At 43.4% G+C, this 24,588-nt stretch overlaps 1 protein-coding gene across 4 annotated transcripts in view; it reads right to left on the bottom strand.

Moving 5' to 3' along the window:
* Positions 1 to 24,588, bottom strand: part of SV2B (synaptic vesicle glycoprotein 2B) — a 49,859-nt gene that overhangs the window by 4,742 nt on the left and 20,529 nt on the right. For all 4 annotated transcript variants that reach the window (XM_425081.8, XM_046899355.1, XM_015292065.4 and 1 more), the window contains 11 exons: positions 20,662 to 21,544; positions 12,471 to 12,651; positions 12,128 to 12,279; positions 10,398 to 10,531; positions 9,701 to 9,790; positions 7,832 to 7,942; positions 6,700 to 6,788; positions 6,400 to 6,564; positions 3,752 to 3,885; positions 3,110 to 3,310; positions 649 to 808 (listed from right to left, as the gene is read on the bottom strand). In XM_425081.8, coding sequence (XP_425081.2) covers positions 649 to 808; positions 3,110 to 3,310; positions 3,752 to 3,885; positions 6,400 to 6,564; positions 6,700 to 6,788; positions 7,832 to 7,942; positions 9,701 to 9,790; positions 10,398 to 10,531; positions 12,128 to 12,279; positions 12,471 to 12,651; positions 20,662 to 21,178 — 1,934 coding nt within the window. In that variant the 5' untranslated portion in view covers positions 21,179 to 21,544. The remainder of the gene's footprint in view (positions 1 to 648; positions 809 to 3,109; positions 3,311 to 3,751; positions 3,886 to 6,399; positions 6,565 to 6,699; positions 6,789 to 7,831; positions 7,943 to 9,700; positions 9,791 to 10,397; positions 10,532 to 12,127; positions 12,280 to 12,470; positions 12,652 to 20,661; positions 21,545 to 24,588) is intronic.

Below are 24,588 nucleotides of genomic sequence, written 5' to 3'. Positions count from 1 at the left end.
CCCCTATGGCAGCCTTTGCCCTTCTCAAGGAAAGCAGGACACAACCTCTCTAGAATTTGTCACTGTCCCTCCGGGCTGTCATCAGAGAAACAAACAGGGCTGTCCTCCAAACCCTGCTTCACCCAACAGCTGAAATCATTCTGCCTCCAAAATACAGTTCTCCTTCGCTTCTGGCTCTTTCCAACAGCTTAAAAAAGGCAAGAAGAGTCTTATAACATTTCTGGCAGGAAAGCACCATCTGCAGCACATCCTCCCAAAGTTTTCTACTCTGTCTTGTCTCCCAAATCATTCTGTGCACATGGTTGTCTCCTTGTTGTGGAGGAGAAGACTGTCATGGTGATGAGCTGAGATGGGAGGATACTGCCTGAAGGCCAGGCCTCCATGCACACACATAGAAATGACAGATTCACTGTATTTTATCTGCCTGTGATCTCTGCACACCCACACAACTCCTGCATACAAGCCACCATGCATGCAGGATTATGCTTACAAATGTCTGCGCTGATCCAGTCAAGCCACAAGACTGAGCCCCTAAGGTCTTGTTAAGATAAAAAAAAAAGAAAAATACAGCTTGCCTCATCTTTCCATCAGAAACCAAGAGGCCGAAGCCACAGTGTCAGGAGTGAACAGGAGAAAAGCTCTGAGCACCTTTTATCTGTGGGGTAGAGCTCTACGGTGATCACGTCCAGGGCGTTCCATGCGGCGATGCTGGCCCCGCAGAAGAGGCACTGCCAGCCAATCATCGCCGACTCGCTGTTGCCAAAGAAGAGAAAGAAGCAGCACACCGCAGAGATCAGCATTGAGCCACCTACAGGGGAGCCAAGAGAAAGATGTTGGCACTGGTTTCTCTCCTCCATAGCCAAGCAACCATGCTGTTGATAAAGATGGCTTTCAAGTGACAGCGCTTCACCCCAAAATGAATGAAATCTGTACGAATCCACAAGTACCCTGATGCCGCCTGTCTGTCCCTGTCTGATGCTGGAAACCTGCCTGAAAATGTTCTCAATAACCATCTGATCTTGCTGATATTCCCGTTCTATGGAGGCTCTGAAGACAGGCTTTTCCAGGCAGGTTTCCAGCATCTCAGACTTCCAGATGGACCCAGGAAGAGCAGGGGGAAGTAAACAAGTCAGCAAGGAGAAAGAATCATTGTGAAGGTTTTTCAACTTGAGTTTTGAGTGAAGAGCTGGAGCAATTCACATCAAATTGAAATCACTTGACACATTTCTAGACTCAATTAGGATAATTTACAGTCGATTGTAAGAAGCACTTGAGGTCTCTTTTAATTATAAGAACATCATTAGATTTCATGGCACATTTGCACAGGAGCCATAATTTTATGAACACCACTGAGGGAGAAAGTGAGAGCATTCATGCTCAGTTAGCCACAGTTCACATTCAGGAATATTAATAGCTACATCACTGCTTTCTTTCCCAGTTGGGAATTTTCACCTGGAAGAAGCAATTTTTGCAAAATCAAGAATATATCTTTCACTTAACAGTTCTTTTGCTGCTGAAATATCTCCACTTGCTACCAGGAAGCCAAATAACTTTTTGTTTGAGTTTTTAAAATTAATTTGACACCAACCAAAATAATTTGGATGCTGAACTGGAACTAAAATGTTTCATCTTGGATGTTATGTCCTATTTTGCCAATGCAGTGCCCTGCCTATGGAAAGCTTCCATGAAGGACCCCATGCCCACTTCTCTGGTACCTGCCCAAACTGCATCCCTCACTGTACAGTGTGGATATTTCCTCTGCTGAAGAAGTACAGGGCATCATTAGGGTCACTGTCTGTACCAGATCTGACATTTGGCACAGGAGAGAGTTTAGTGGAACACGATAAAACTGAACTGAAGTCCCAGTGAGGCACATAACGCAAAAGAGAAATTCAGTTTTCATGTTAAGCTGACCAGAAATAATATGTTCAACAGAGTGCTACGGGTGGGATGCCAGAAGGCTGTTTCAATTGAAAATTCCATAGTGAAACGTTTCAGCATGTCGTTCCCAATTTTTGTCCTGTGCTTTTCATTCTGCAGGAGAAATAAGCATTTAGGCTTCCAGCTGTCATCTCAATTCCAGATGAAAATACTGAAATGCTGACATGTTTTGCGGGGTGGGCAATTTGATTCTCATTCACTTTAATTTATTTATTGCAAACCCTCTGGTTTGTTTGGGCCTTTTCCAAATTCACTACATGGAGGCTCATTTTGCCCTCCCAATGTAAATTCCTGACACACTGATGGGGTCATCTTCCATACATTTACCCATCTGAGTGCGAGGCTAAACAAACTAAAATTTCCACTGTAATCAGAAGAGAGACAGGTGAACTCAAAAGAGTGAGTCGTCCTTTACCCCCAAGTCACAACCCTTGTTTTACTAAGCTCACTTGTCTGTACCTTGAGGCATGATTCCATAGTACCTGGGAGAGCAAGATCTGAGCCTTGGAGCAAGCAAGAGCAGAAATTTGCAATGGAATCGTAAAGGTGATAACTTAGTCCCATATGGTTAAAGAGTGACGTTTGCTTGGCTGTGACATGGTCAGTTAATCTACCATATGTTTCCTGAAGCTGATGTAAAATCATTTGAAAATCAGAAACCCAAAAGAGGGAACTCCTGGGCTGTCAAACAGCTACAGTGAATAATTTTTGTGAATATTCATTGCCACAAGCAACGTGTCTTATTTATTTATACATAATGCTGTTGATGAGCATCAACTCAGCAGCACCAGATGGTCCTGCTTCAGCTCAGACCCCGTGGTGCTGAGCACTAGATGAACACACAGGGTTTGACATTAAAGTCAAACTAAGGGAAAAGGCAGATGTCACCAGTACACAGTAAAATGAGGTGGGAAAGTGAGGAGCAGGTAACTTGCCCACTGACACAGAGTAGATCACTTGCAGGAAGAGAAATAGAACTGAATTGTTGCGAGTCACTGTCTGGTGCCTCACCCTCCAGTTTTTTTACTCTCCTGCTGCATTTGATGTGGGAATGATTCATCTCCACCTGAGCCAGCTCGGCTTGCCTCCATGTGCAGCAGCACAAGCCCTGGCTCTTTGCAGAACTGTGCTCCCACCTGACACACACCACATCCACAGTCCCACTCACCGATCATCTTTATCCTCCCTATTTTGTCCATAAGCAGTGCGGAGATGATGTTTCCTGGCAGCACGGACAGGCTGCCAAGGAAGCTGACTAAGTAGATCAAGAAATCATTGTCCTCCTCAAAGTCCAGGTGGCAGCCTTCCTTCTCCTTCATGAACGTGGTGTTTATCAGCCTGCAGTTGATGAATTTGTGTTCGTAGAGATCTGCAAGAGAGATAGCCAAGGAGTTTATCTTTTAGTGGCACACTCCTTCCACATGCCTCAGTGCAAGTACAGAGTTAGCAAGAAAAGGAACCAACAGGAGCATCCTCAGCCTCTGGGACATTGTTAGTGGTGGCACATTTTAGTGCCAGGCTTATGCCTATGTGGAAAGCTAACTCAGTTTGTGAGAAAATAAATGTATTTAGTTAAAATATAAGGGGAAAACCTCTTTTTTTCTCTTTCTTATTTTTTTTCCCCTAGGAATGAGCCAACCATAAAGATAACAGCAGCTAGTCCCTTAGCCTGTCTTCACCCTCTTTTTCCATCATCACCCTCATTACTCAGTGCACACACAGGCACACAGATCCCTATCATCCTTTCTTCTAGAATCTGATAAAATTGTTCCTAATTACAGAGATTAGATCATGTCAGGAATGCCATTACCGGTGTTATAAAAGACAGTAGAGATGATGGTGCAGTTTTCAAAGAAGGTTTCGCTGGATGTCACATCCTCAAAGTAGCAGTCTTCAAACAGTGAGTCCTCAAATCTCACTTCCTTGAATTTCATGCCAATAAATCTGTGGGGCAGAAGGTAGAATTTCATTCAGTGCTTGGAGATACTCCCTACATTGGATAGCGGCTCATCCTAGTTTAATAGACAGAGTACTAATGGCAGGTTTTAGGGTCACTTACAGAAAAGGTCTTGCTTGAATGCACAGCTGTCCTTCCAACAAAATGCTTCTGTGTTTTGTATTTTATTAGGAAAGAGGGCTTCGAGGACTTAGAGATGGATCTGGTTGTTTTTCTGTCTCTCAAAGTAGTCATAAACAAGAAAATGTGTTTCTAAGGCTGAGTGGACATAAATCTTCTCACTTTCAGTGCTACTCTACCTGAAGACGACATAATTTCACCCTCTGCATGGCATTTTCTTTGTGAGCTGACCTTGTTGCCTTCCTTATTCTGCCCCTTCCTCAGGCAGAAATAAAACCAGACATTATCAGGAATCCATTTGGCCATTTGGCGAAAGGTTTCTGACAGTTGTTTAAACTCATTGTGATTTTTAAAGGAAAAATGCAGGAGGATTTCCAGGGGGAGCTGTACGGCCTGTAGCCATCTCTGTTCAAGGACCATTGCACATCATGTAAAGAAAACAGATTACACCAAAAATAATCAACAGTGTCAGGTGATTGATTTCTCCTCCGATGGGAAGCTTGGCACATCTGACCTGCCTGCATGAAGGATGACACAGTATTGATTTACCTGTGAGCTTTTGCAGGGACGCTGGGAAGATGTATCAGTTAATGCACAGGCATGTTAGGAAGATGTAAAGAGCTAGTAAGTGCAAGCATTATTGCTTTAGCTAAGGAGGCCACAACTGTCACCAAATAAAAAGGCTTCTAACGTATACCCAGAAGCTTAATTGAATTGAGCACTTACAAGACAGTCTAGCGTGATGGCTATTTACAGCATTAAGAGCACACTGCAGGGCTTATTAACCGTGGCTACTAACAGATATTATTAATGCTCAGAATGTAACAAGAAGACTACTCAAGTCTTTTGCACTATGCAGAAGGTCTCATAGGTTACAGCAACACTGAAGCTGTTCTGCATTTGCTCAGTAATAGCCTGTGATATATTTACTCACAAAGGCCCTTAAAAGTCCTTTGCCTGCAGATTGCTGTCTTAACATGTGTCTTTAAAAGAGTCATGCAGCAACAGCCTGGTGTTCAATAAAGTTTTAGCTCACAGGCAAGGGCTAGAGGGAAAACTGAGCTATAAATTATAAGAAGATGTGCTCTGGACATTGCTGGAATGCAGTTTGATCAGGTTTTGAGTTATTAAATTGGAGAGGACAAAGGCAGCAGTACAGTGATACACATCACAGTTTTATGTGTTCATCCTGGAAGGCGCTGAGCATCCTCAACTCCAAATGAAGTTAGGGAAAGCTGAGGAGCTCCTCTGGGATAGGACAAAAGTCCCCAAATCCTAAATTTGGCCTCCACCCACGTCTCACCAGACTTTGGCTGCTCTGTAGGCAGGGGCATAGGAATTATGGGGCTAGGTTCGCACCATCAAGCACAGATCCTTACTGCAAAGAAAGTCACAGGGAGGGTGTAGGGGGTCAGGATGGGGTCCTCCACCAAAGTCTATCATCTGTACACCACGGAAACTGAGACAAACAGCTCCTGAGGGGAAAGAAGCTACCTGGATGGGCAATGAGGTGTGGCTTCAGTTATGAAGAGTAGAATAATAAATATGTTGTGTACGAGTGTGACCTCCCGCATAGCGCAAAGAAGCTGGATTAGCACCCTTTCTAGGCTCTCTGCAGCAATGAAATCACCACAGTCTACATAGAGGTATTTCCCCACTCATTACATTGGAATTTAGAAAATAAAAATGACCTGCTACACATCACTAGGATTTACACTGCTGTGGAGCTTGGAGTGACCAGGGTCAGGCTGGATTCAGGGAAGATAAAAGGGAGGAAAACAATGATACCCTCCCAGAGTACCTTCTCTGACTTCTGAGCACTAAATGAGGTGGCACATGCTGTGGGGAGATGCTGCCCAGCACAGGAGAAGCACACCAGTATACAACCAGCCATGCCACAACATGCACTAGTGGGCTGTGGGGTGGAGATCAGGGAGAAGTCATCCCAAGGGCTTCAATGCAATTTATTATCTACAAAATGCAGCAAAACATCAGTTTCTTTACAGTTGGTTGGCTCTGTTGCCCAAGACCAGTAGATGTCAGTGTGTGCTAAGGAAAGAGAAGTCACCACTGCATCCCCACGTCCCCGGTGCACGCCCTCGGGTTGGAGATGTGAGTGTCTGAGGCAAGGTGTGTGGAAAGTGGCACACCAAAGGATATTTGCTCTGTGGAAAACTGCCTGTGGGATTTGAGGGAGGCAGATTGTGGATCCAAAAGACCAACAGATATGTACAAGTTGGTGGGAAATGGAAAATAAATGAGCTTTCTAGAAATGAGGTTTACTTTTCCAATGCCGTGTGTATGTTGGTGGATCTCATTCCCAGTTCCTTTCATGCCCACTTCCCTGTCAGCATCAATCAAACCGATTTCTGTTTACTCACTTATCATTTTTGTATTCCCCGTTTCTATGGATCTGGTTCTCGAGGGTGAAATTAAAGGTGAAGTGTGACACTTCTTCCTCATCAAAGACCTTCACTTGGGACTCATAGGCCTCTTCTTGGAGATAGCGGATCATGTCGGGGAACCAGACAATAAGGCCATAGTAGCTACAGCAGAGTGGGAGAAATACATTAGGGATGCTGGCACTGAAAATACCACAGTGCTTTTCCAAAGTGTGAGGCTGTAGTATTCAGATTGTAAAAGCCCACTACTTTCCCAAAAATGTTAAAGAAGTACCTTACCTTAAGGCCATAGTAAACCAAACCACAGCCAGCATCAGTGTGTTCATCCTGTACTGGGCTGTTAAACAATATAGCACATTGTCCCAGACCTACAAAACCACAAGAAAGAATCATCTGCAAGAAAACCCTAGCAGAGGCTTAAAAGATTAATTTCTGAGTGCATCACAGATTTAATATTTTCAGTAAAAGGGCTCACTGGGGGAAGGTCAGATACATGTTCAGGGTTGGTTCAAAATTATGTTTGTCAAGTTAAATGGTTTACAGAAATATCAGATGTTCAGCTGTGTGCAAGGGTCCTTAATCTGTATAGTGAGCTGGAGTGTGTGATGAGGTTCTCAGACCCTCTGACAATTTTGTCTTTTCATCTATAGGTATGGCCTCAGGGGTGCTTTCAAACCAAGCTCTGAAGCTCATTGAAAAGCAAATATCTCAACACAGGTGGTGCTTTAGGAGGGATAGGATAAATGCAGGTAGGGATGAAACCAAGAAGAGCAAGACAGAGAGCAAAGTCTTCTCTCGACCTACAGCAGGAAATACTGCCGGGAACACGCAGGTAAATAATTCCTCGTGCTCTTTACTTGCCACATAAGTATAACAACAACATAGCACCTGCACTGCTATTAGTTCAGATGGACTCTCCTTTATTTGAGGCTCATCCTCCTAACAGGAATAATCTAGCAAGTTTGTCCACCAAGTTTTGCCTGGGTATAGGTAAGCATAGCGAGTGTGAAGGGTTAAATTAGCTGGAGACATAATGTGAGATTGTTATAAACTCAGTCTCAGGAGGAGCAAGGAGCAAGCACTCTTCTCAACCCACTGCAGGTGGTAAATTCACTTCGGCTTAGAGGAGAAGGAATCGATATCTATCTGCTCTGAAGGAGGGTCAAGTGCTTGGGGCTGGGGCTGGAAGCTCTGCCATTAGCACAGCTTGACCGCTATGCTGCTCGCAGGGGCATCTCAGGGTAGTGTGGCATTTGCACATGCTCACATCTGTATGGACAGTGCAATCAGCCTGCAAACAGAGCAGGCTTTTTGAGCGAGAGTTGGGGTTTCAAGGCCCAGTAGCCCCAAACAATGAGGCACTGAGTTCCGAGCCCAAAAGATCCTATGGGATGGGTTTGCATCAATTTACCTGTTTGAAGGTGGTTGTGATTCTGACCAGCCACCTCTGGTACCAAGTCCCTGTCGAGCTCTGAATTTCAATGAATTCATCTACTTGCTTTGGAGTTTTGATATAAGAAACCTAAAAAGGAAAAAAGATTGAGAGAGAAAAAGAATGTTGGCCCAAAGTTTCCATAATCAATACTGGGTGCACACAGTCTTCTGGGCAGAGTTTCAGCTCACTATCCCTTACTATTTTTTTCTTGAATGTTATCAATAGACATTAGCTAATTAATTCATTTACAAGAGTTTTTATTACAGCAAGAAACTTTCCTGCCTACCCTCCTTCCATCCTGCCTTCCTTCTCTCCTTCCTGCCTTCCATCCCTACATCCTTTCATGCTTTCTCTCTCTGTCTCACTCCTTCCCTGAAGTAGTTTAAGTGCATCACATCCACTTCAGTCTTTCCTATATTGGATAATGTGACTGTGCACTACGCTACCTCTGCATCCTTTAGATTCCCACTTGAAATACGGACTGAACAACAACAGTAAAAATCATCTTCGTGATCAGCCATTTGTATCTGCATCTAATTGTGTCTCCAGGATCTCCTTAAATCACAACTGGTATTTCTCATTTAACACCTTTTCAGTACCTCTGGCAGAACATCTGTGACAACCAAAGGTGTGGATGGGAATCTTTGCATCTGAAAATGCATCCAGTCATGATTTGAGCCCACACCATGCAACCATTTCAATCCACCAAAATAGTCTGAATTTTCAACACGGAATGCTGACTAGAAACCTTAAAAACGAGTCCTGGAAAATATTTGCTCAGTAACTTTAAATGGAGGATATGCTCCAGAAAGCCACGATCTGTTTGTAAATACAGGGAGGTGAAAATTCACTGAATAAATTTCAGAGTGTGAACGAGTGCCTTGGCTCGGCTGTGGAGTCTCTGTGTTCCTCTTTTTGGCACTCCTTAAATGTCATCTCTGGGAACTGTCCTGGTGACAACTGACTCACCACAAGCTGAAACTTCTGGCCTATCAGAAAACCACACAATCTGACGGTTTGCACCACACCAGCCCAACGTACCATCCGCTCGTGCCAGCAGATGCCACTCAACCTCGACTGAGCCTCGAGGCACAGCACTTGGCTCAGCTCAGCCCGCAGCACCATAACACCATCGGATGGAGCAATGAGCATGTTTTATGTACATCTCTTCTTCTTCATTCTATCTGTCCTTTCAGAACATCTGTCTTCTTAAATTTAAAAGCATAAATCAAGATCTATTCCCCGGCTGGCTCACCGAGAGTCTGCAACTGAATTATAGAAATCTGCAACTAACCCCAGCACACACCTTTTACCTGATTTTGCTTATAAATCAAGACCCCTGGTGGGGACTTTTTCACAACAAGCAGCAGACTAATGAGTAGTAACCACTCATTTCGCTTTCCCTGGGAGAGATTAAAGATTGGGTATGAGGCAGATGGAAGCTTATTAGAAGGTACATGAAGTTTAATCAGAGTTTGATTAGAAGATGGAAAGGAGAAAGGAGTGAGTCAGATCTCCCACATGGCTAATATCTCTCCTACTTGGTTCTAGTCTCTTAGAGCAGACCGATTAAGTGTGTATATAATTGGAAAATCACTGGTCTGAATGCTGTAGTGAAACACCAGGGATGAAGAGTATTCACAGCAATTCACAGGATTGACTAATGATTGAAAAAGCAGGCTGGCATTCAACTTGAAATGCATTAAGTGTATCTCAGAGTGCTGATGGCTGGTGATGATCACAGTGAAAGGGAGATTCCCAAGAAGGAATTAACAGGTGCTGTGCTTCACCAGGGGAGTTATGCCCATTTTTTCTTTTATATGTCAATGATTTTGTAAAACTCACCGTAAACACTCTCTCTGGCTCGCCCTTGGCCCGCATGTTGGTGTCATGAACTTGCTTGAGGATCATCCAGGCTTCATCATGCTTACCCATCTGGAAGCACCAAGGGAAAGAAAAATAACTGTAGAGAGGAACCAGTTCTACAGGTCAAATACGCTGGAGAAGACCCATCAAGCATGGCTGTATGAAGGGCAAAGAGCTGCAGGGATGGTTTGTGTGCACAGTGCAGCACATCCGTGCTGAGGAAAGGAGTTACCCAAAAACTGGCTGGTGCAGGAGAAGAGTTAGGAACAGATCAGAGAAGAGGAGATGTGTGAGAAGACCTGGACTCTGTTCCCATCTCTGCTGAAGACTTGCAGAGATGGTCCTCTGCACTTCTATCAGGATTCACCTGTTACATGCCCATACTCAGAGATTTTTTCCAAAATGCCTTTGTTGGATACAAAATTTCTGGAACTCTGTGCCTTCTTCCTGTGCCACATTCAGAGGTAACCACTCACCACCCCTGACTAATGTCATAGTCTGCAGCCTCTGGGGTTGCAGCAATCTCTGCAGATACTTTACATGTGTAGTAGTGCCTTTGTCTCTGAGCTTGTACTGAGTGTTTGATGGGACAAAGAAAGAGAGACAGTGACACACTGGGGACCAGCCATGCTCTGCTAATGGCAGGCTGCGATGTTCACATAAATCATCATCTTACCTCCAGCAGGAACCGCGGGCTTTCAGGCATGAACTTCAGTGCTACCAAGGAGGCGATGCAGGGCAGGGAGCAGACCAGAACAAAGACTCTCCAGCTGTGGAAGTGATACTTGGTTCCCATACTGAACCCCCAGCCTGGAAACAGCAAGAGCCAACAAGTGAAAATTCCAAGCAGGCAGACTGATTTTTCTCTCGTAAAGCAGCTCTGAACTTTACAGCTATGCATGACACGACGTCAAGTTGAAAGTTTGCTATTCTTAGTAATGATGGCTTTTAGAGGCTCAATACCATGTTCAGCAGATAATAGCAAGTGAGTTCATGTTCATTACAGAAAATGGAACATCCTTGCTCAGGCTCTGCCTTTTATAAAGCTCCTTTTATCTCTGAGTATAGAAATCACCTAGCAATAAGAATTGCTCCATGCAGCTGTAGGCAAGTCAGAGTGGAAAGTGGCAGAGGAATCAGGGCCACAATTTATTGCTTCTCAGAAATGTCACCGAAAGTTTACAGAGGTTAAATTTCCTCTGATCTGAAAGGCACATGAGAAGCAGCTCCTTTCCATCTCATACCTCACACACATATTTCACTATTTATAACAGCAAGCTAGGAAGGCAAGATTGTTTTTCCAAAACTGCAAAATCTGAGCTGAGACTCCAACTCAGAAGAATCAGGACTGTCATCCAGCTTTTGGGATTCCCCTCTCCTGCCTCTTCCTGATAGCTGAGCAAGTCCTCTGACAAGGAGCAGAAAGTACAGCATCGTTCTTATGTTGTTCCTGCAACAACACACACCAGTGTAGACACTTAAAGCAAAAGATGATTAGAGTGAAAGAATAAAATTTGAATAAAAGCATTTTTCCTTTCCCTAGACTCAAATCTGAAGGGACAACAGCAACATTGTGTCCAGAAAATAAAGGTAATGTAAATACAGACTTAAAAAAAAAAAAAAAGTATTTATAGATAATAATAATAATAATAATAAACCATTGCTATGCAGTAACTTTGCATAATTGCTCCAACAGTCTCTGACGTATTGATCAGAACCAAGAGCTTTATACTGACTGCATTTTAAATACAATAAAATGAATTGGTAGCTAGATAAATGGTTGTTCCTTCCTGGTCTTTGTGGCCTGTCCCACTTTCCTCAAACAGGATTTTTCAGACAGCTGCTGTTGCTGCATACTGAGTGATTTAATCTTTTCCAGGAGATATTTGCTTCAGGTGTTTTCCAAACGTACACACATGAGCTAGGAGGAGGACATGCAGACTTTTGCTCCTTGGAGCACATTTCAGAGTCCACCCGGGTACAGCTCTGCACAGGGGACCCACTCCACTCCTGAACTCAGGTAGGTGAGGTCATGCCAGCCCATGGCATGCTGGGGAGATGCCACCAGATGCACAGCCCCAAGAGTGGTGGCACTCATCTAAGGAGAGGAACGTATGCTGTCCTCACTGCTAGCATTCATAGCACCCAGTAATTCCCTCATTAAATTTCCTTACTTTTGATAACTGGATCACTTCTTTTGCAATGTACTACTACTTAGCATCAGTCAATTAATCAATCAGTCCCTTTATTAGACCTTCTGTGCGCACTTGAGGTATCGGCTGTTTTCAGTACTGTTCATGCTTGGATGTGTAAGGTCTGACTGATGTTAACTTGTGTGGGTTTTTGGAGTGGTGTAGCGGTGCAGGAAAGTGGTGCTGTCAAAAGCCAAAAGCACAAAACCATTACCGTAATGTGGGATGATGCTCCAAGCCATCGCTGAAGCAAAAATACCACCGATCATCCAGAACATGCACAGCCAGCTCAGGTGCTCCCCCCTCTTCTCACGAGACAGGAATTCAGAGAAATAGGCAAACACGATGGGGAGGGATCCCCCAATACTGAGAAGAAAAAATAGCACATGGGAAAAATAAGGGTTTTCTTCAATGTCATGTGGATAGGATTGTTCACGTTAAAAGGGAAGGTCACACCCACAGATGTGGTTCTGTTATGACAGGACAAGGGGAAATGATTTCAAACTAAAAGGGAAGAGATTAAGGCTGGATATAAGGATAATTCACCAGTTACACACCCGAGGCCTGAGATAAGGCGGCAGAAAAGGAAGAATCCGTATCCCTGGACAAAAGAGGACAGGAAGGCGAAGGCAGCATTGATTGCAAGTGATATGATGAGGCATTTCTTTCTTCCCAGTTTATCAGCAAGGCCACCCAGCATGACAGCCCCCACCATCATTCCCAGGTAGACTATCAGGCCTAGAAGAGAGGAAGAGAAACACTGAGATTGGTAACACCATCCTCCCGTTTGCCAGGTGGAAATGGTTTGCTGTCCCGTACACGGACAACATCGGCTGCTGTTCCCCCACATTACTGCCAGCTACCACTTGAGATGGAAGTAAAGATAGAAATAGCATTGAAGGCCTCACAAATAACCTAGTTATTTCAATGACAGGCCAGTTTTGTCAGGAACCGGCATTCGTAACGCAGAGTGAGATGTCTCACCTGGGCTCTGCATGCCTCTTATGACTTCTTACTTTCAAAAAAAAAAAAAAAACTATGAAGACACAGCTTTTCAAAAACAGAGCACACATTTAAAGAAAGCCGCATACTGCCATTCTTCCTAAATGAGCCATCTCAGATACCAGAAGCTCTGGTAGCTCCATTGGTGGAATCTAATTCTTCCATTTTCTGCTCATGAGCTTTCACCGCTCCCTGCAGCGTCACATCATGCAATGTAGACATTCCCACATTTGATCAGACCCACATCTTTCTTTCCCGACCTCTCTGCTCACATATCTTCTGCACGTAAGCAATGGCCAGGCATAAGCAGCTTAGCATGCACGTGTCCCAGCTGCGTGCCACCAACAGTACAACAGAAGTCTGACGCCTTAACTCTGCTCACCCCCCTGAGTGCAGTGGCACTGAGAAGCTGTGAGAGGAGAGAAGCTGCTACAGCATGGATAAATCTCTTTGTGTGTTACCTACCCTGCCTATGCTTCCTCTGGTGCACATCATCTCTTTCTCTCTCTGCTTTTCCTAGAAGTATTTGAAAGGATCAATCTATTGCCAATCTGACCGGTGTGGTGCAGAGGCTTCCTCTGTTACTGAGCCAACATCTTATGTCTAACTAAAGGACAACTTGCAGATAAGAGTAGAGTCTTGACCTGAGCATTTCAGGAGATGAAGAACCTACCGTTTGCCTTGATAGTTTGCTCTGTAGATTAACTACTCTAATGTTGTTAAAAAAAATGAGTTCTTTTTAACTTGACTTCATTAGATCTTTTACCATGGGGTCCTCAAAAGACAGACAATTTCAGTGAGCATGTTTAGTGGAGACTGAAAAGGAGAGAATAGGCTCCCTGTATCCAGTTCACTATATACTAGCAACTCTGGCCCAGAAAAACAAGCACTTGTCTTTAGCTTTTCTACTGAGATTTTCACCAGAAGGACCACCTGTTACATTGCCTTTTACTTTATGTGGGTAGCAGTGCAATTAATGCTAATTATGAATGCTTAGAGGTCCAGGGGTGTATTTTTTCACTTATTTTATCTACTTTCAAGACTGAGAGACTTCACTGAGCAAGAATATGCCCAGGAAGAACCACAAGCTATGGTCCTTTTGCTAGCAAAATTCCTGTTGAAGCCTGCATGACATACAATAGGACAAGACAACAGCATCAGATACACAGCTCAGTCCACATGGACAGACAACGATGAAGAATAAAATATTATCATATATATCTATTTGTCTGTATATATGTGTACATATATATATATGGAGAAAATCCCTGCATGGCAGATGTTCATCTAAAGCCTCTTAACAGAAAATGTCCCAGATTAGAAGGAGGTGGAGGAGGTTGTAACCGTGATTTATTACAGCCAAATACCCTGGCTGGTGCAAGGCAGGTGTTTCTGGCCAGGGTCTGCCCCAGCTAAGACGGAAAAATGGATGCTCCTCGCAGCTCAGAAGTGGGTTTGGCACACTGCTGCCTTTATCCTGCACTTCTCAGCTGTTTCAAGAGGCCAGTGTGTGGCCACAGTTGTACAACCATCAGGCTAGAAAATCTGGCCATTCTACACTATGGAGTGCACAGTGGACTTCATTAATTTTTGGGTAAAACACCAAGTTGATAAAGTGATTTTTCTCTCAGAGCCAATCTGAGCACTGCACACTAGCAGGATCACTAATCAGTGATTCACACAGCCCTGCAACCAGTAGGTTGCTAAATGGTTCAATATGGTGGCTGGGACCCAGGGAGGAGTGGAGTGTGCAGTGCTTTTTGGAGTACCATTAGGAGAATGTGGTGATGGTTGTCACCTCTTGAAGAGATCCAGCTCCAGAGTTAACGGTAACTCTGAATAAGCCATTATTTGCAGGCTATTCCACGAGTAATGGAGAATAATTAATGCCTATGGGAAAGTCTGCAACAGCCTCCCATAAAATCTGTGGAAAACCAAAGAGCTGAAATTCTAAGAAGAAATTTTGGGTTATGAGTCATGCAATGCTGAAGTTATAAGGAAAATATGTGACCACTGTCTGGGCTTATTCCCAATGGAAAAGAGGTAGCATGTACAGAATTTTCACATTAAGAAAATTATTAGCCTTTATTGAAGCGGTGTGCTCCAAAGTAAGACAGGAATCTTGGACATAAAGGCTGAGTTCTAGGAATGAAGAAGGAGGATGCAGGAAATGGCTATGTGTGTGCTAAGCTGTATTTTTACTATTTCAGCGTAATTAGAAGCAAGCTCATAAGGGCTTTGGAATGGAAAGGAGAAATTCAAGATTTCCCAAAGTGTCCATCACAAGCGTGAATTACTTCTGTTGATCCTTAATGGAACTGAAGTTCTTAAAAATGAATCACATCGAAAAAGTATCCCTATCAAGATATGACAAGGGCTCAAGGGATAAATGGAAAATTCAAGCAGAAAACGTGATGAGTTAGTCCTGAATCCCTTCAGGCTGCCATGGAAGTGAGGAAGCTGATGGATCCTGGTGCAGCAACATCTCACCTCTTCTCACAGCTCTGCACAGAGCCAGTGGCCATATGAATGTGGGAGTTCCTACCCACTTTCCAAGCAGAGGCTGTTACCAGTACAGTAACAAGAAGGTTTTTGAAAGCATTTTGACAACCCTAAAGGATTAGGATCTTCTACATCTTGCAATTCAAACTGTGATAAAAACAAAACCCAAACACTTAACAGCAGAGCATCTGTTGTACAAGGATGTACTTTATGGACACCGAAATTCTGTGATTCAGTTCTGAGCTATTTGGAAGATGGATAAGGCAAGGCACAGGACTCAATAGTGCTTGAGTGATTTGAAGAAGTAGAAGCCCAGAAATCCTGCTTGGCTTATGCTCCAACAACAGCCAACATTTCCCCAAGGGTTGGCTCTGGGCTGTATGACTTTTTCCCCCTTCTTCCTAAAATTTCTTGCCTGCTCTTCCTTGTAAGATTGTTACTGCTTTACCCTTGAACCTCACTGATCTCCTGAATGGGAATCACATGAAAGTGTAGTCCCATCGCACTTGTTTTGTTGATTCAACACCAACAGAGAGACTCTATCTGCACTAAAGGCTCTTCTACCTCTGAGAAATGAATCGTGCATGTTAAAGGCTTTCCATTTATTGAGCTCTGGGGGTAGATACAGAATGGATCTGGCTGCAGACACTGGGGAGATTCTGCAAGTCACAGTTGGATGTGTGAAAGCACATATATTTGTCATGGAACTGGAAAGGCAATGCCTGCCAAGCAACTCAGCCCCTCCATGGGGATTGTCCATCACATTGATATCCATAGGATCACCTGGTCCCCCCACCCAGTCAAACAAGGTGGGAAACAGCACAGGAGCCACGGCTGGGCTCCTAGTCTGTATTTATCCAGAAAAAGAAAAACCACTGATCTCTGCCAAAGGGATTAGGATTTACTGTCATATCAGGTGAATTCAGGTCAACAAGAAGATGAGGCCAGTTTTATCTGCACTGATAATAAAGCATCCTCTTTGGACAACTAAAAGGAGAGAGAGTGTTACACATTTGGTTTAACGTGACTCACACAGACAAGCTTTAATATCTGCATGACTACAAACAGGATCTCTTTTTCTGTTTTTCAATCTAACTCTGCAAGGCTAAGAGTCTGGAAGATGATGGTCTCCTTAAAATATTATTACTATACCATCATAAAAAAAGAGGAAATGTGAGCCTGAAAGATAGACTTTATTCTCAGCATTTACATGGCTGCTTTGCAGTCATGGGCAAAGGGCTCACATTTTTCTTGTCTCAGTTTACTGAACTGTGAAATGATAACTGCAGCTCTGCAGTCTGGGAAATCTGATGATACAACCGTGCCTTCAGTTTTTCATGCGCAGGATGTGAAAAAGTTGATAACGTTACTATGACACCATCTTTTCTACTGGCTGTGTACTCACTGCTCTGTGCTTGCAAATATAAGATTCTGTCCTCTAAGGGGTGATTATCAGCACTCGAATTTGTATATTTATGTGATATTTCTCCAAAGAATGATGTTGTGTGTCCTTTGGTACCTCAGCAAATAGAAAATGTATAACTCTTCGTATGGTTGTCCATAGCAAATAAAAGAACACTGTTTCCAACAGGATATATTATACTGAAGAGGAATACTTTGTCACAATAAATTTAATAAATGCATTGCAATTATGACTATTGCTGGAAAAAGCTCAGCAAAAGTAGAACTGCGAGAGGAATACGTGAAAATAATGTTGTGAAAAGTTGGCAAGCTTATACTCAATGGCTAGTTTTAAAAATGATAAAAATCAGACATCTAAAGCACAGAGAGCTGTTGATGTTTGTCTTCTTATTTTTTCTTCTTTTCTTTTTTTAAATACTCCTGTAATCTTCAAAATAATTCACATCACAGGGAAACTTAAAATACATTTTGTCCCACGAGGGATAGTCAGGGCTAAAATAGCTGTTAATTTGCATCTGATGTAGATATGTTTATTTTCAGAACAAAATGTAAACGTTTTCTAAGAGGTGTCATATTCGTTTCACACTTTCCATGAAACACTGTAGGCATCTGTTTATTTGTAATTTTTGCATAATTTGGCCATAATTTGCTGGATATTTTTCCACTCTTGCTTTCTGAGGGAGGAAAAATATTCAATACATGGAGTATTTAACACAAAATGTCCTTTTAGCAAAAGCTGACCTTTGCTCAATTAGTCTTCAGGGGGCAGCTACTCCAGCTCTCATTTGTTCCCTCCTATCTCTGTAAGTTCAATTAGCTACCTGATTTATTTCCCATATTTTCCTTCCTGACCTCAGTTGCTATGGCTAAGGCCTTGTGGGTGTATATCTGTGCACAGCTGCCTGGAAGCAGCCCTCCGTCTACCTGGGATAGCCTGATTACTTTTCCTTAGCAAAAATGTATTGAGATGAGCAGTCACCTGGAAGCAATCAAAAGCTCACTATAAACATCTATGGCTGATGGTGATAAAGTAAAGGGCAGTAGCATCTCTGTGGATAATGCCACTATGTCCCTAAAAGCCAATGGCAATGGCAGGAAGACTTGCACTCTCACCAGTCAACCCTCTCTCCATTCTGTGCAGGTGCACTCTTGCAAGATCGTCAGTACATATTAGGCAGAAATTGAGGAGAAGAGCTCTTTGATGGCCACCATTACTGTGACAAGTCAGACTGTAAGGATCATTGAAGCTTGGGCATTAGCAAGATTGATTTGTGATAGCACAACACATAGACAGACAAAGGAATGGAAACCACGAGGGAAATGAGCATATGTTGGAGGCTCTGAGCTTTGTGGGCAGATATCTTTTTCTTGTCAGTGGTGGATGGGTGCTGAAGCTAATCCAGGAAAGGCTTTGAGGAGGATTGTTCTTGTTTCCATCAATAGCTCTTCCCCATCCTGCCCACCTGCAGCCATGTGCCCACTCTGCTCTCCTTACATCCTCGCTTCTCCATGCCGTTGAGTATTCATTACTCGTGTCAGTGAACCACTCTGCAGTCTAATGCTTTCTAAGCTCTGTTTAATCCCTTTTCACAAGGGATCATTTGGCAAACCTCAGATCCAAGAGAAAACCTGCAGCAGAGAAAGATCCCAGTGGTAGAAGCAATGTGTTTAACCAAAACCACTGAGTCAGAGACTTTCCTTCTGTGCAACACCAATCAGTAACAAGCGAGTGTTATCGTAAATATCTGCTTTCTGGTCTTTTTAATCATTCTCAAACCAAGATGAATCAGTTGATTTTGTTCTTAGGCAAATTCTTTCCTTTTGTTCATATTCAAGTAAAAAATACAGTGTGCATGCAAGCTTTGACAGTAGAACCTTCAGAACAAACAAGATAAGGACAAAAGAAATAGTTCTGCAAAACCAGGTTCTCAAAAGCAGCCTGTAAAAGCAGGCAGGAAAGGCACAAGAACAGTGCTGTTCCATCATTAGGAATTCCAGCTGCCATAAGGCCAGCTGAGTCAGTGTGCAGTGAGCTGGAGCTCAAGCTGGACACGGACCTAGATATCTCCGAGCTTATCCAGAGCTCATGAGAACACCCTGAACTTTCAGCTGTACAAAAGCAGAGCTAGAAAAAGCATGCAAAAAAAGAGCTCTCTTGGGAGATCTCTTGTTCTTTCTTACCTGTGGTTGGGCCAGAAATACTTCAGAGATAGATTTTTCTTGTGACATTTGAAGTTTTCTGTCTCTGATATCAACTACAGAGATGGATATTTATGGGGTCAGAGTTTCAAAAGATCTTTCATATAGTCACCAGAATAAATGACCTGCTTTTCAAAAAGGGTCTTGTCACTGAAAAGGCATCCACAGGGAGCCTGGTGTTCCGTAGGGAGCTGGTGAATGTGGAAGTCCCTTTGAAATCAGGATTCAATCGTGAGCAATTCACTTTTATGTATCTGACCTGAGATATTTTGAACTAGAAGTGTGGTTTGTGAAACAAGAAATGTTACCAAACCCTTGCAGGCACAAAACCAGGTACAAAACTGGCTCACTGTGGAAAGAAGCATCCTGATCCTCGAGTTCACGGAAGAAAAAAGAAGATACAGGAAAGAAAACCAAATGAAGAAAGAAGTCTCTAGGACCTTGGTACACCAAGCTGAGGAGTCTATGTAAGGCTAATTGTCTACTGTCTTTGTCACATGAAAGTAATGCAAATAGAATGGAGGTAAAGTCTAATCCAAAATCCGCATTTCCCTTGTGTCAGGCAGAGCTTCTGGCCCAAATGTATGCTTAGCAGGCCTGATGTTTTCCCTGTGACCTTGGTGCACATTCATCCAGACACACCATCCCCTCCTAGAGCAGTTCTTTCAAAAGCTACTTTATTTTCCTTCCAGATGTGCTGGACTAATGCACAGCTGGCTCTCACTGCAGGACATGCTGGACACTATCCTGGTTCTTAGAGATCTGGGAGACTTCTATTGCTCCTATGGGTTATTATGTGCAAGGGGAAAAAAATTCTCATCCAACCTTTTCCACCCATACTCACAATGACTATGCCTTTGTATTTTGACCACAGGGAGGCGTCAGTAGTGATGATGCCAGTAGCCTGACCCTTTAATCTCCATTCAGCACATTAATCTCATTCCACAGACCTAAGAAGAAACCTTCACAGGCTACTTCTGACCCAGTACATATTAGCAGTGTGCTCTGGCCAAGAAGTCAGCATGCAGGACCAGCTGCTCTGATCTGCCAGCTGGGACTTTTGGCTAGAGGAAAGGGGAACCTGGATGCAGTGAAAAACTGGAGAGCAAGGAAGCACTGAGAGACACAGTGTAACAGCAGATTGATCCAGACCAAGTGCATCCCTGTCTGCTATATCCATCACACTCAGATAGTACTGCTTTGCAGACTTCTGATTACCATTTAATTTCTAAAAGCACTGAAAATTGCATCATTATGTGATTAAGCAGGAAGAGTCGCACTTAGCCTTTTGTGTACTTGACCCTGAGTGTCCCTAGGAGTTCTGCCTTGTGGACCCACTCACTGTGAGCTGCCTGGCCCAAATCCAGCCTGTGGTGGCCAGTCCTGGGGCCATAGCTCCTTAAGGTTGGCTGAGATGTGGTGTGGTTCTGCTACTGCTTTGCAGCAGCTGCCTTACAGCAGTATGCAATCTCCTTTTGAATCAGATCTACCCAGCCATGATTATGCACGAGATGAAACATTACAAAAAGGGCTCCCAGAAGGTTCTGAAACCAGTTGGTTGTGAGAAAAATACATTCTAGGTACTGTCAGTTAGATTTGAAGGGCTGCTCAAATGGCACTTACCTAGCATGCCTTTGTTTGAACTGGATAAGCACATATCCTTTTCAGCACTGGGCAGAACAAATCCGACCACAAACAGCTCTACCCCATCTGCCATCAGTGCCAACCCTAAAACAAAGAAGAGGGTCCACTGGAAGCGTCCGTGGCCACACTCCTCAATGATGTTTTCATACTGGTGGGCAAGCTGCTCCTCATCCTCCATCCTCTCTGCCATAAGGTCAGCACGGTCTCTGTACTCATCATCCATGGCAGGAGCTCGCTTCTTCTGCTTGGCTTTAATGTCATCTGGGTGTGGGATTCCTTGGTACTCCCCCTCATAGACCTCATCATCTTCATCATGGCCTTCTGTAACATCACTCTGGGCATCTTCTTCATGAGTGGGCTCGTCCCCACCACGGTAGTAGCCATCATTGGGTGCATACCCCTCGTAGTTACCATCCTGGTACCTGTAATCATCTGAGACTTGGTTTGTCTCCCTGCCCCCTTGATAGAGGTTTGTGTTTCTGTATCCATCATCCATTGTGAATGCAGATTTCTGAACACTGTATGTAGTTATTCAAATATATGTATTGATTTGTGCAATCTCAGGTCTCAGTTACTTGAGCATTTCTTCTCTCTTTTCCTTCTAACTAATGTAATGCACGGCTTCCCAGGCTCAGAAGGAGAACTACTATATAAAGTTTCTCTCTGACAGTCTCACACAGCTTTTGATAATGCTTCACTTTTCAGCTGTCATGTGTGGTTTGCTGACTTCTTCCTTGCTTTGGGTGGGAAGAGCTGGGGCTGCTGTCTGGTGAACAGCAAGGGAACAGCAAATGGCACAGCCGGGGAGCTAGGAGGACTTGACAGGTTTTTCCTGATTCATCATGGAGGTGAAGGTCATGTCCTGAAAAAAGAAACAATAGCAATGAGATAAAGATAAGCTTACAAGAACACATGCATTGAATTTAACAGCCAGCATTTTGAGTGCACATTTTCCGTTGTGAAAAATGGCAACAGAACATTTGGGGAATACTTTTGCATCTGCAAAGCCCAAGGCTTCAGGAAAAAAAAAAAAATAGCATTAAGAGTTGCCAAACTAATTGGAAACCCAGTGTAGAATGTAAGGAAACCTAAAGTAGATTGCAAGGTCCAAAATTCTGCCATTCCCAGAAGCCCTGCTTCCCACATACTGTGCTGGTTTCTACAGAGAACAGAAGGGTACCAAGCTTGGTTGCTTAAACAGAGATCTCTGTTTGCTACATGTGTTTCTACCCAGAGCAAGCTCATCCCGAGTACCTATGATTGCTAACATCTTAATGCCACAAAATATGACCTTGCTTTTCTTTCTCATCCAGATCCCCAAATTAATTTTATTTGATGTCTTCTCTGTTTTTTCCCTGGTGTCTCCCCATCTGTGTGACAGATGTACAACTAATAGGCTGTGTCTGCCAAAATAAAGTCACCTAAAGTCATACCGAGCTCTGTTCTTTCATATCAAACTATCAATGGAGAACAATTTTCATAGAGAGCAAAAGACAAAGCTAATATGGAATCACTGTTCTCTGCAGGGAAAACCAAGGGAAGCCAAGTCACATCTAAACACATTCTCATTTTAGATGCCTGATTCCCATTATTCTTGAAGCAGTTTTGAGCCAGCTGGCTCTCCAGTGTTCTCCTGCATTTGTTGCTGCACACAGCTGTAGACAGGAGGTTTGGATGGAGATCCATGTGAGAATCACAGCATAGTCACGCTAGAGGAGCCAGCACAGTGTAGGCATACACAAAATGTGGACTTTAAACTTCGAGCTTAAAGAGTAAATCAGCTAATAAATGACACGGCTATATACTTGTCTGTACATAGCAAAGAATTACAGAATCATTTATGATGGAAATCAGGTCCAGCCATGAACCTGACCTACTGAGTCTCATCACTATACCATGTTCCTTAGTGCTATGTGTGTAGGTGCTGTTACCTAAAAAGCTATCCCACATCAGGGTAGACTTGACAGCCATCACAAACACTTGGATGGGGTGGAGAGCTCTTGTTTCAATGCTGGGGTGTCACCACCAGTAGTTAAAAAAATCCAAGAGCACTTTTGAGACTCAGAACCTCCCAGACTTGAAGTAACTTTCCTGATTACACAGATCTGCGTTATGACCTAACAGCATGCTCTCCATGGTAGTAAAGATGTAGCTCCATGGAGACTCCATTTTGTTGAACAGTAGAGGAAAGGGTGTTTGAAAAAGAAAACTTAAAAAAAAAGAAGAAGAAAAGGGAAGAACAATATGTGCTAAGGATCTTTAGTCCTTGCTTTGGAAGTATTTAAGCATCATTTGTTGGCAAGATATGCTTCAAAGTGCTCTCAGAGCAGGAAGTTCAGTGACCTCACTGCTCTTGCCTTCTGGTTGCTACAGAAATGTACTGAAAACTGGGCTTATCATGAAGTGATAATGTTAGTGATGGGTTCCTCTTCCATGTGCAGGATAGATATCTTGTGGGAAGCCTCAGGAGAAGGGGCAGTGCCCAGAGGCAGTCTGTAACTTAGTGCTCTACAATACTTACATATTTCACACTGCTTTCTTCCTTTCATTGCCATTTGCACAGGCAGATTTAGACCTGAATCTTTTTCTCTCAATCCTTTCTCTCAAGCTGAGCTGCACTCACTCATATTAGCAGCCCCATTTAGCATTTAGATGAGAAACCATGACTTCTCATACAGATTGCAGGCTTGGATTACTTTAATTATACTTCACAGTGATGTATGAGATTTCAAGACAAATGTACACATCACATTGAGCCTATTATAACCTTGGGTGCTTTCACACTGACAGCTACTGATCTGAGATATGCTGGCAAGGTTTAAACACATGGCACATGTCCCCATTAACCTCGGTGCTGGACACAAAAGCCCAAAGTACCTGGGAATATAATTCCCTCCCTGCCTTGTAATACTCCATAGCATCCTGCTTATTGCTCAAAACACTGCCTTGCTTTCTTTATACCCTAAGCCATTTTTGCACATAGCTTTCCTTCTATATTCTGCTTGATGTTCACCTTAACCTATTTCCCCACCAAGCAGTCCATCACATCAGTTAACTGGATTCTAACAAGCACCTATATTTCACTTAGCCCTGTATCTTGCACATTCTAATTTAATTGGCAGCCACTCTTCAGTATGTACTATTCACCTTAGATTTTTCTTGATCTCCTTAGGTGATTCAAGATGCTGTGTACTGAACCGGGAACTCAGTCATTTGAGCTCTGCAGCTTAAAATAGTAAACTAAAGTCTTGGATGTATTTATAATACAAACCTTACCTACTGTAGGAATGGGGATCTTTAAGAAGAGCTACTTAACGCTGGTTCATCCCTGTGATGGAGCATAAAAGGGAGGTGCCTGGCATGGGCTGGGGCTAAAGGGCAGCAGAGATGGAAGGGGATGTGGAACACAGTGAGTACCCCCCAAGGGAAGGCTCCTCTGAGCAGCCCTGGGACTGTCACTTGGTTGCTTGGTGTTCTCGTGTCCCCGGCACCAAATGGGAATGGCAAAGCATTCCCCTGCTGTGAGCTCCAGGTTGGTTGCTCAATCTACTTGTATCTGTATCTGTGAGAATAGGTTGTTGTGCATGGAAAGCCTCAATAAATTGAAGGGGGGAGAAAAGGGGTTCATGTATTCCCTGTTTTGTGGATGAGGTCCAGGAGAAGTAAGTCACTTGCCTGGAGTCCTTTCTGGTATCTGCTGACTTCTGCAGTCCAGCTTTACATTTTAACTGTTTAAAACTGCTATTTTCCCCCCACTTTCCTCTTTCAACAGGAAAGAAACCCCCCCAAAATTACTCTGCAACCCCACAGTACACAGAAATAATACTTTTGGATCAGGTGCATATAAAATACTTCATCCTACCCGCTGCAAAATGCGCCTTTCCATAAGCTTCAAGAGAAAGCAAG

The sequence above is a fragment of the Gallus gallus genome, chromosome 10, assembly GCF_016699485.2.
Source record: "Gallus gallus isolate bGalGal1 chromosome 10, bGalGal1.mat.broiler.GRCg7b, whole genome shotgun sequence".
In the NCBI taxonomy this organism is placed as follows: domain Eukaryota; kingdom Metazoa; phylum Chordata; class Aves; order Galliformes; family Phasianidae; genus Gallus; species Gallus gallus.
This window is presented reverse-complemented; position numbering and strand designations above follow the sequence as displayed.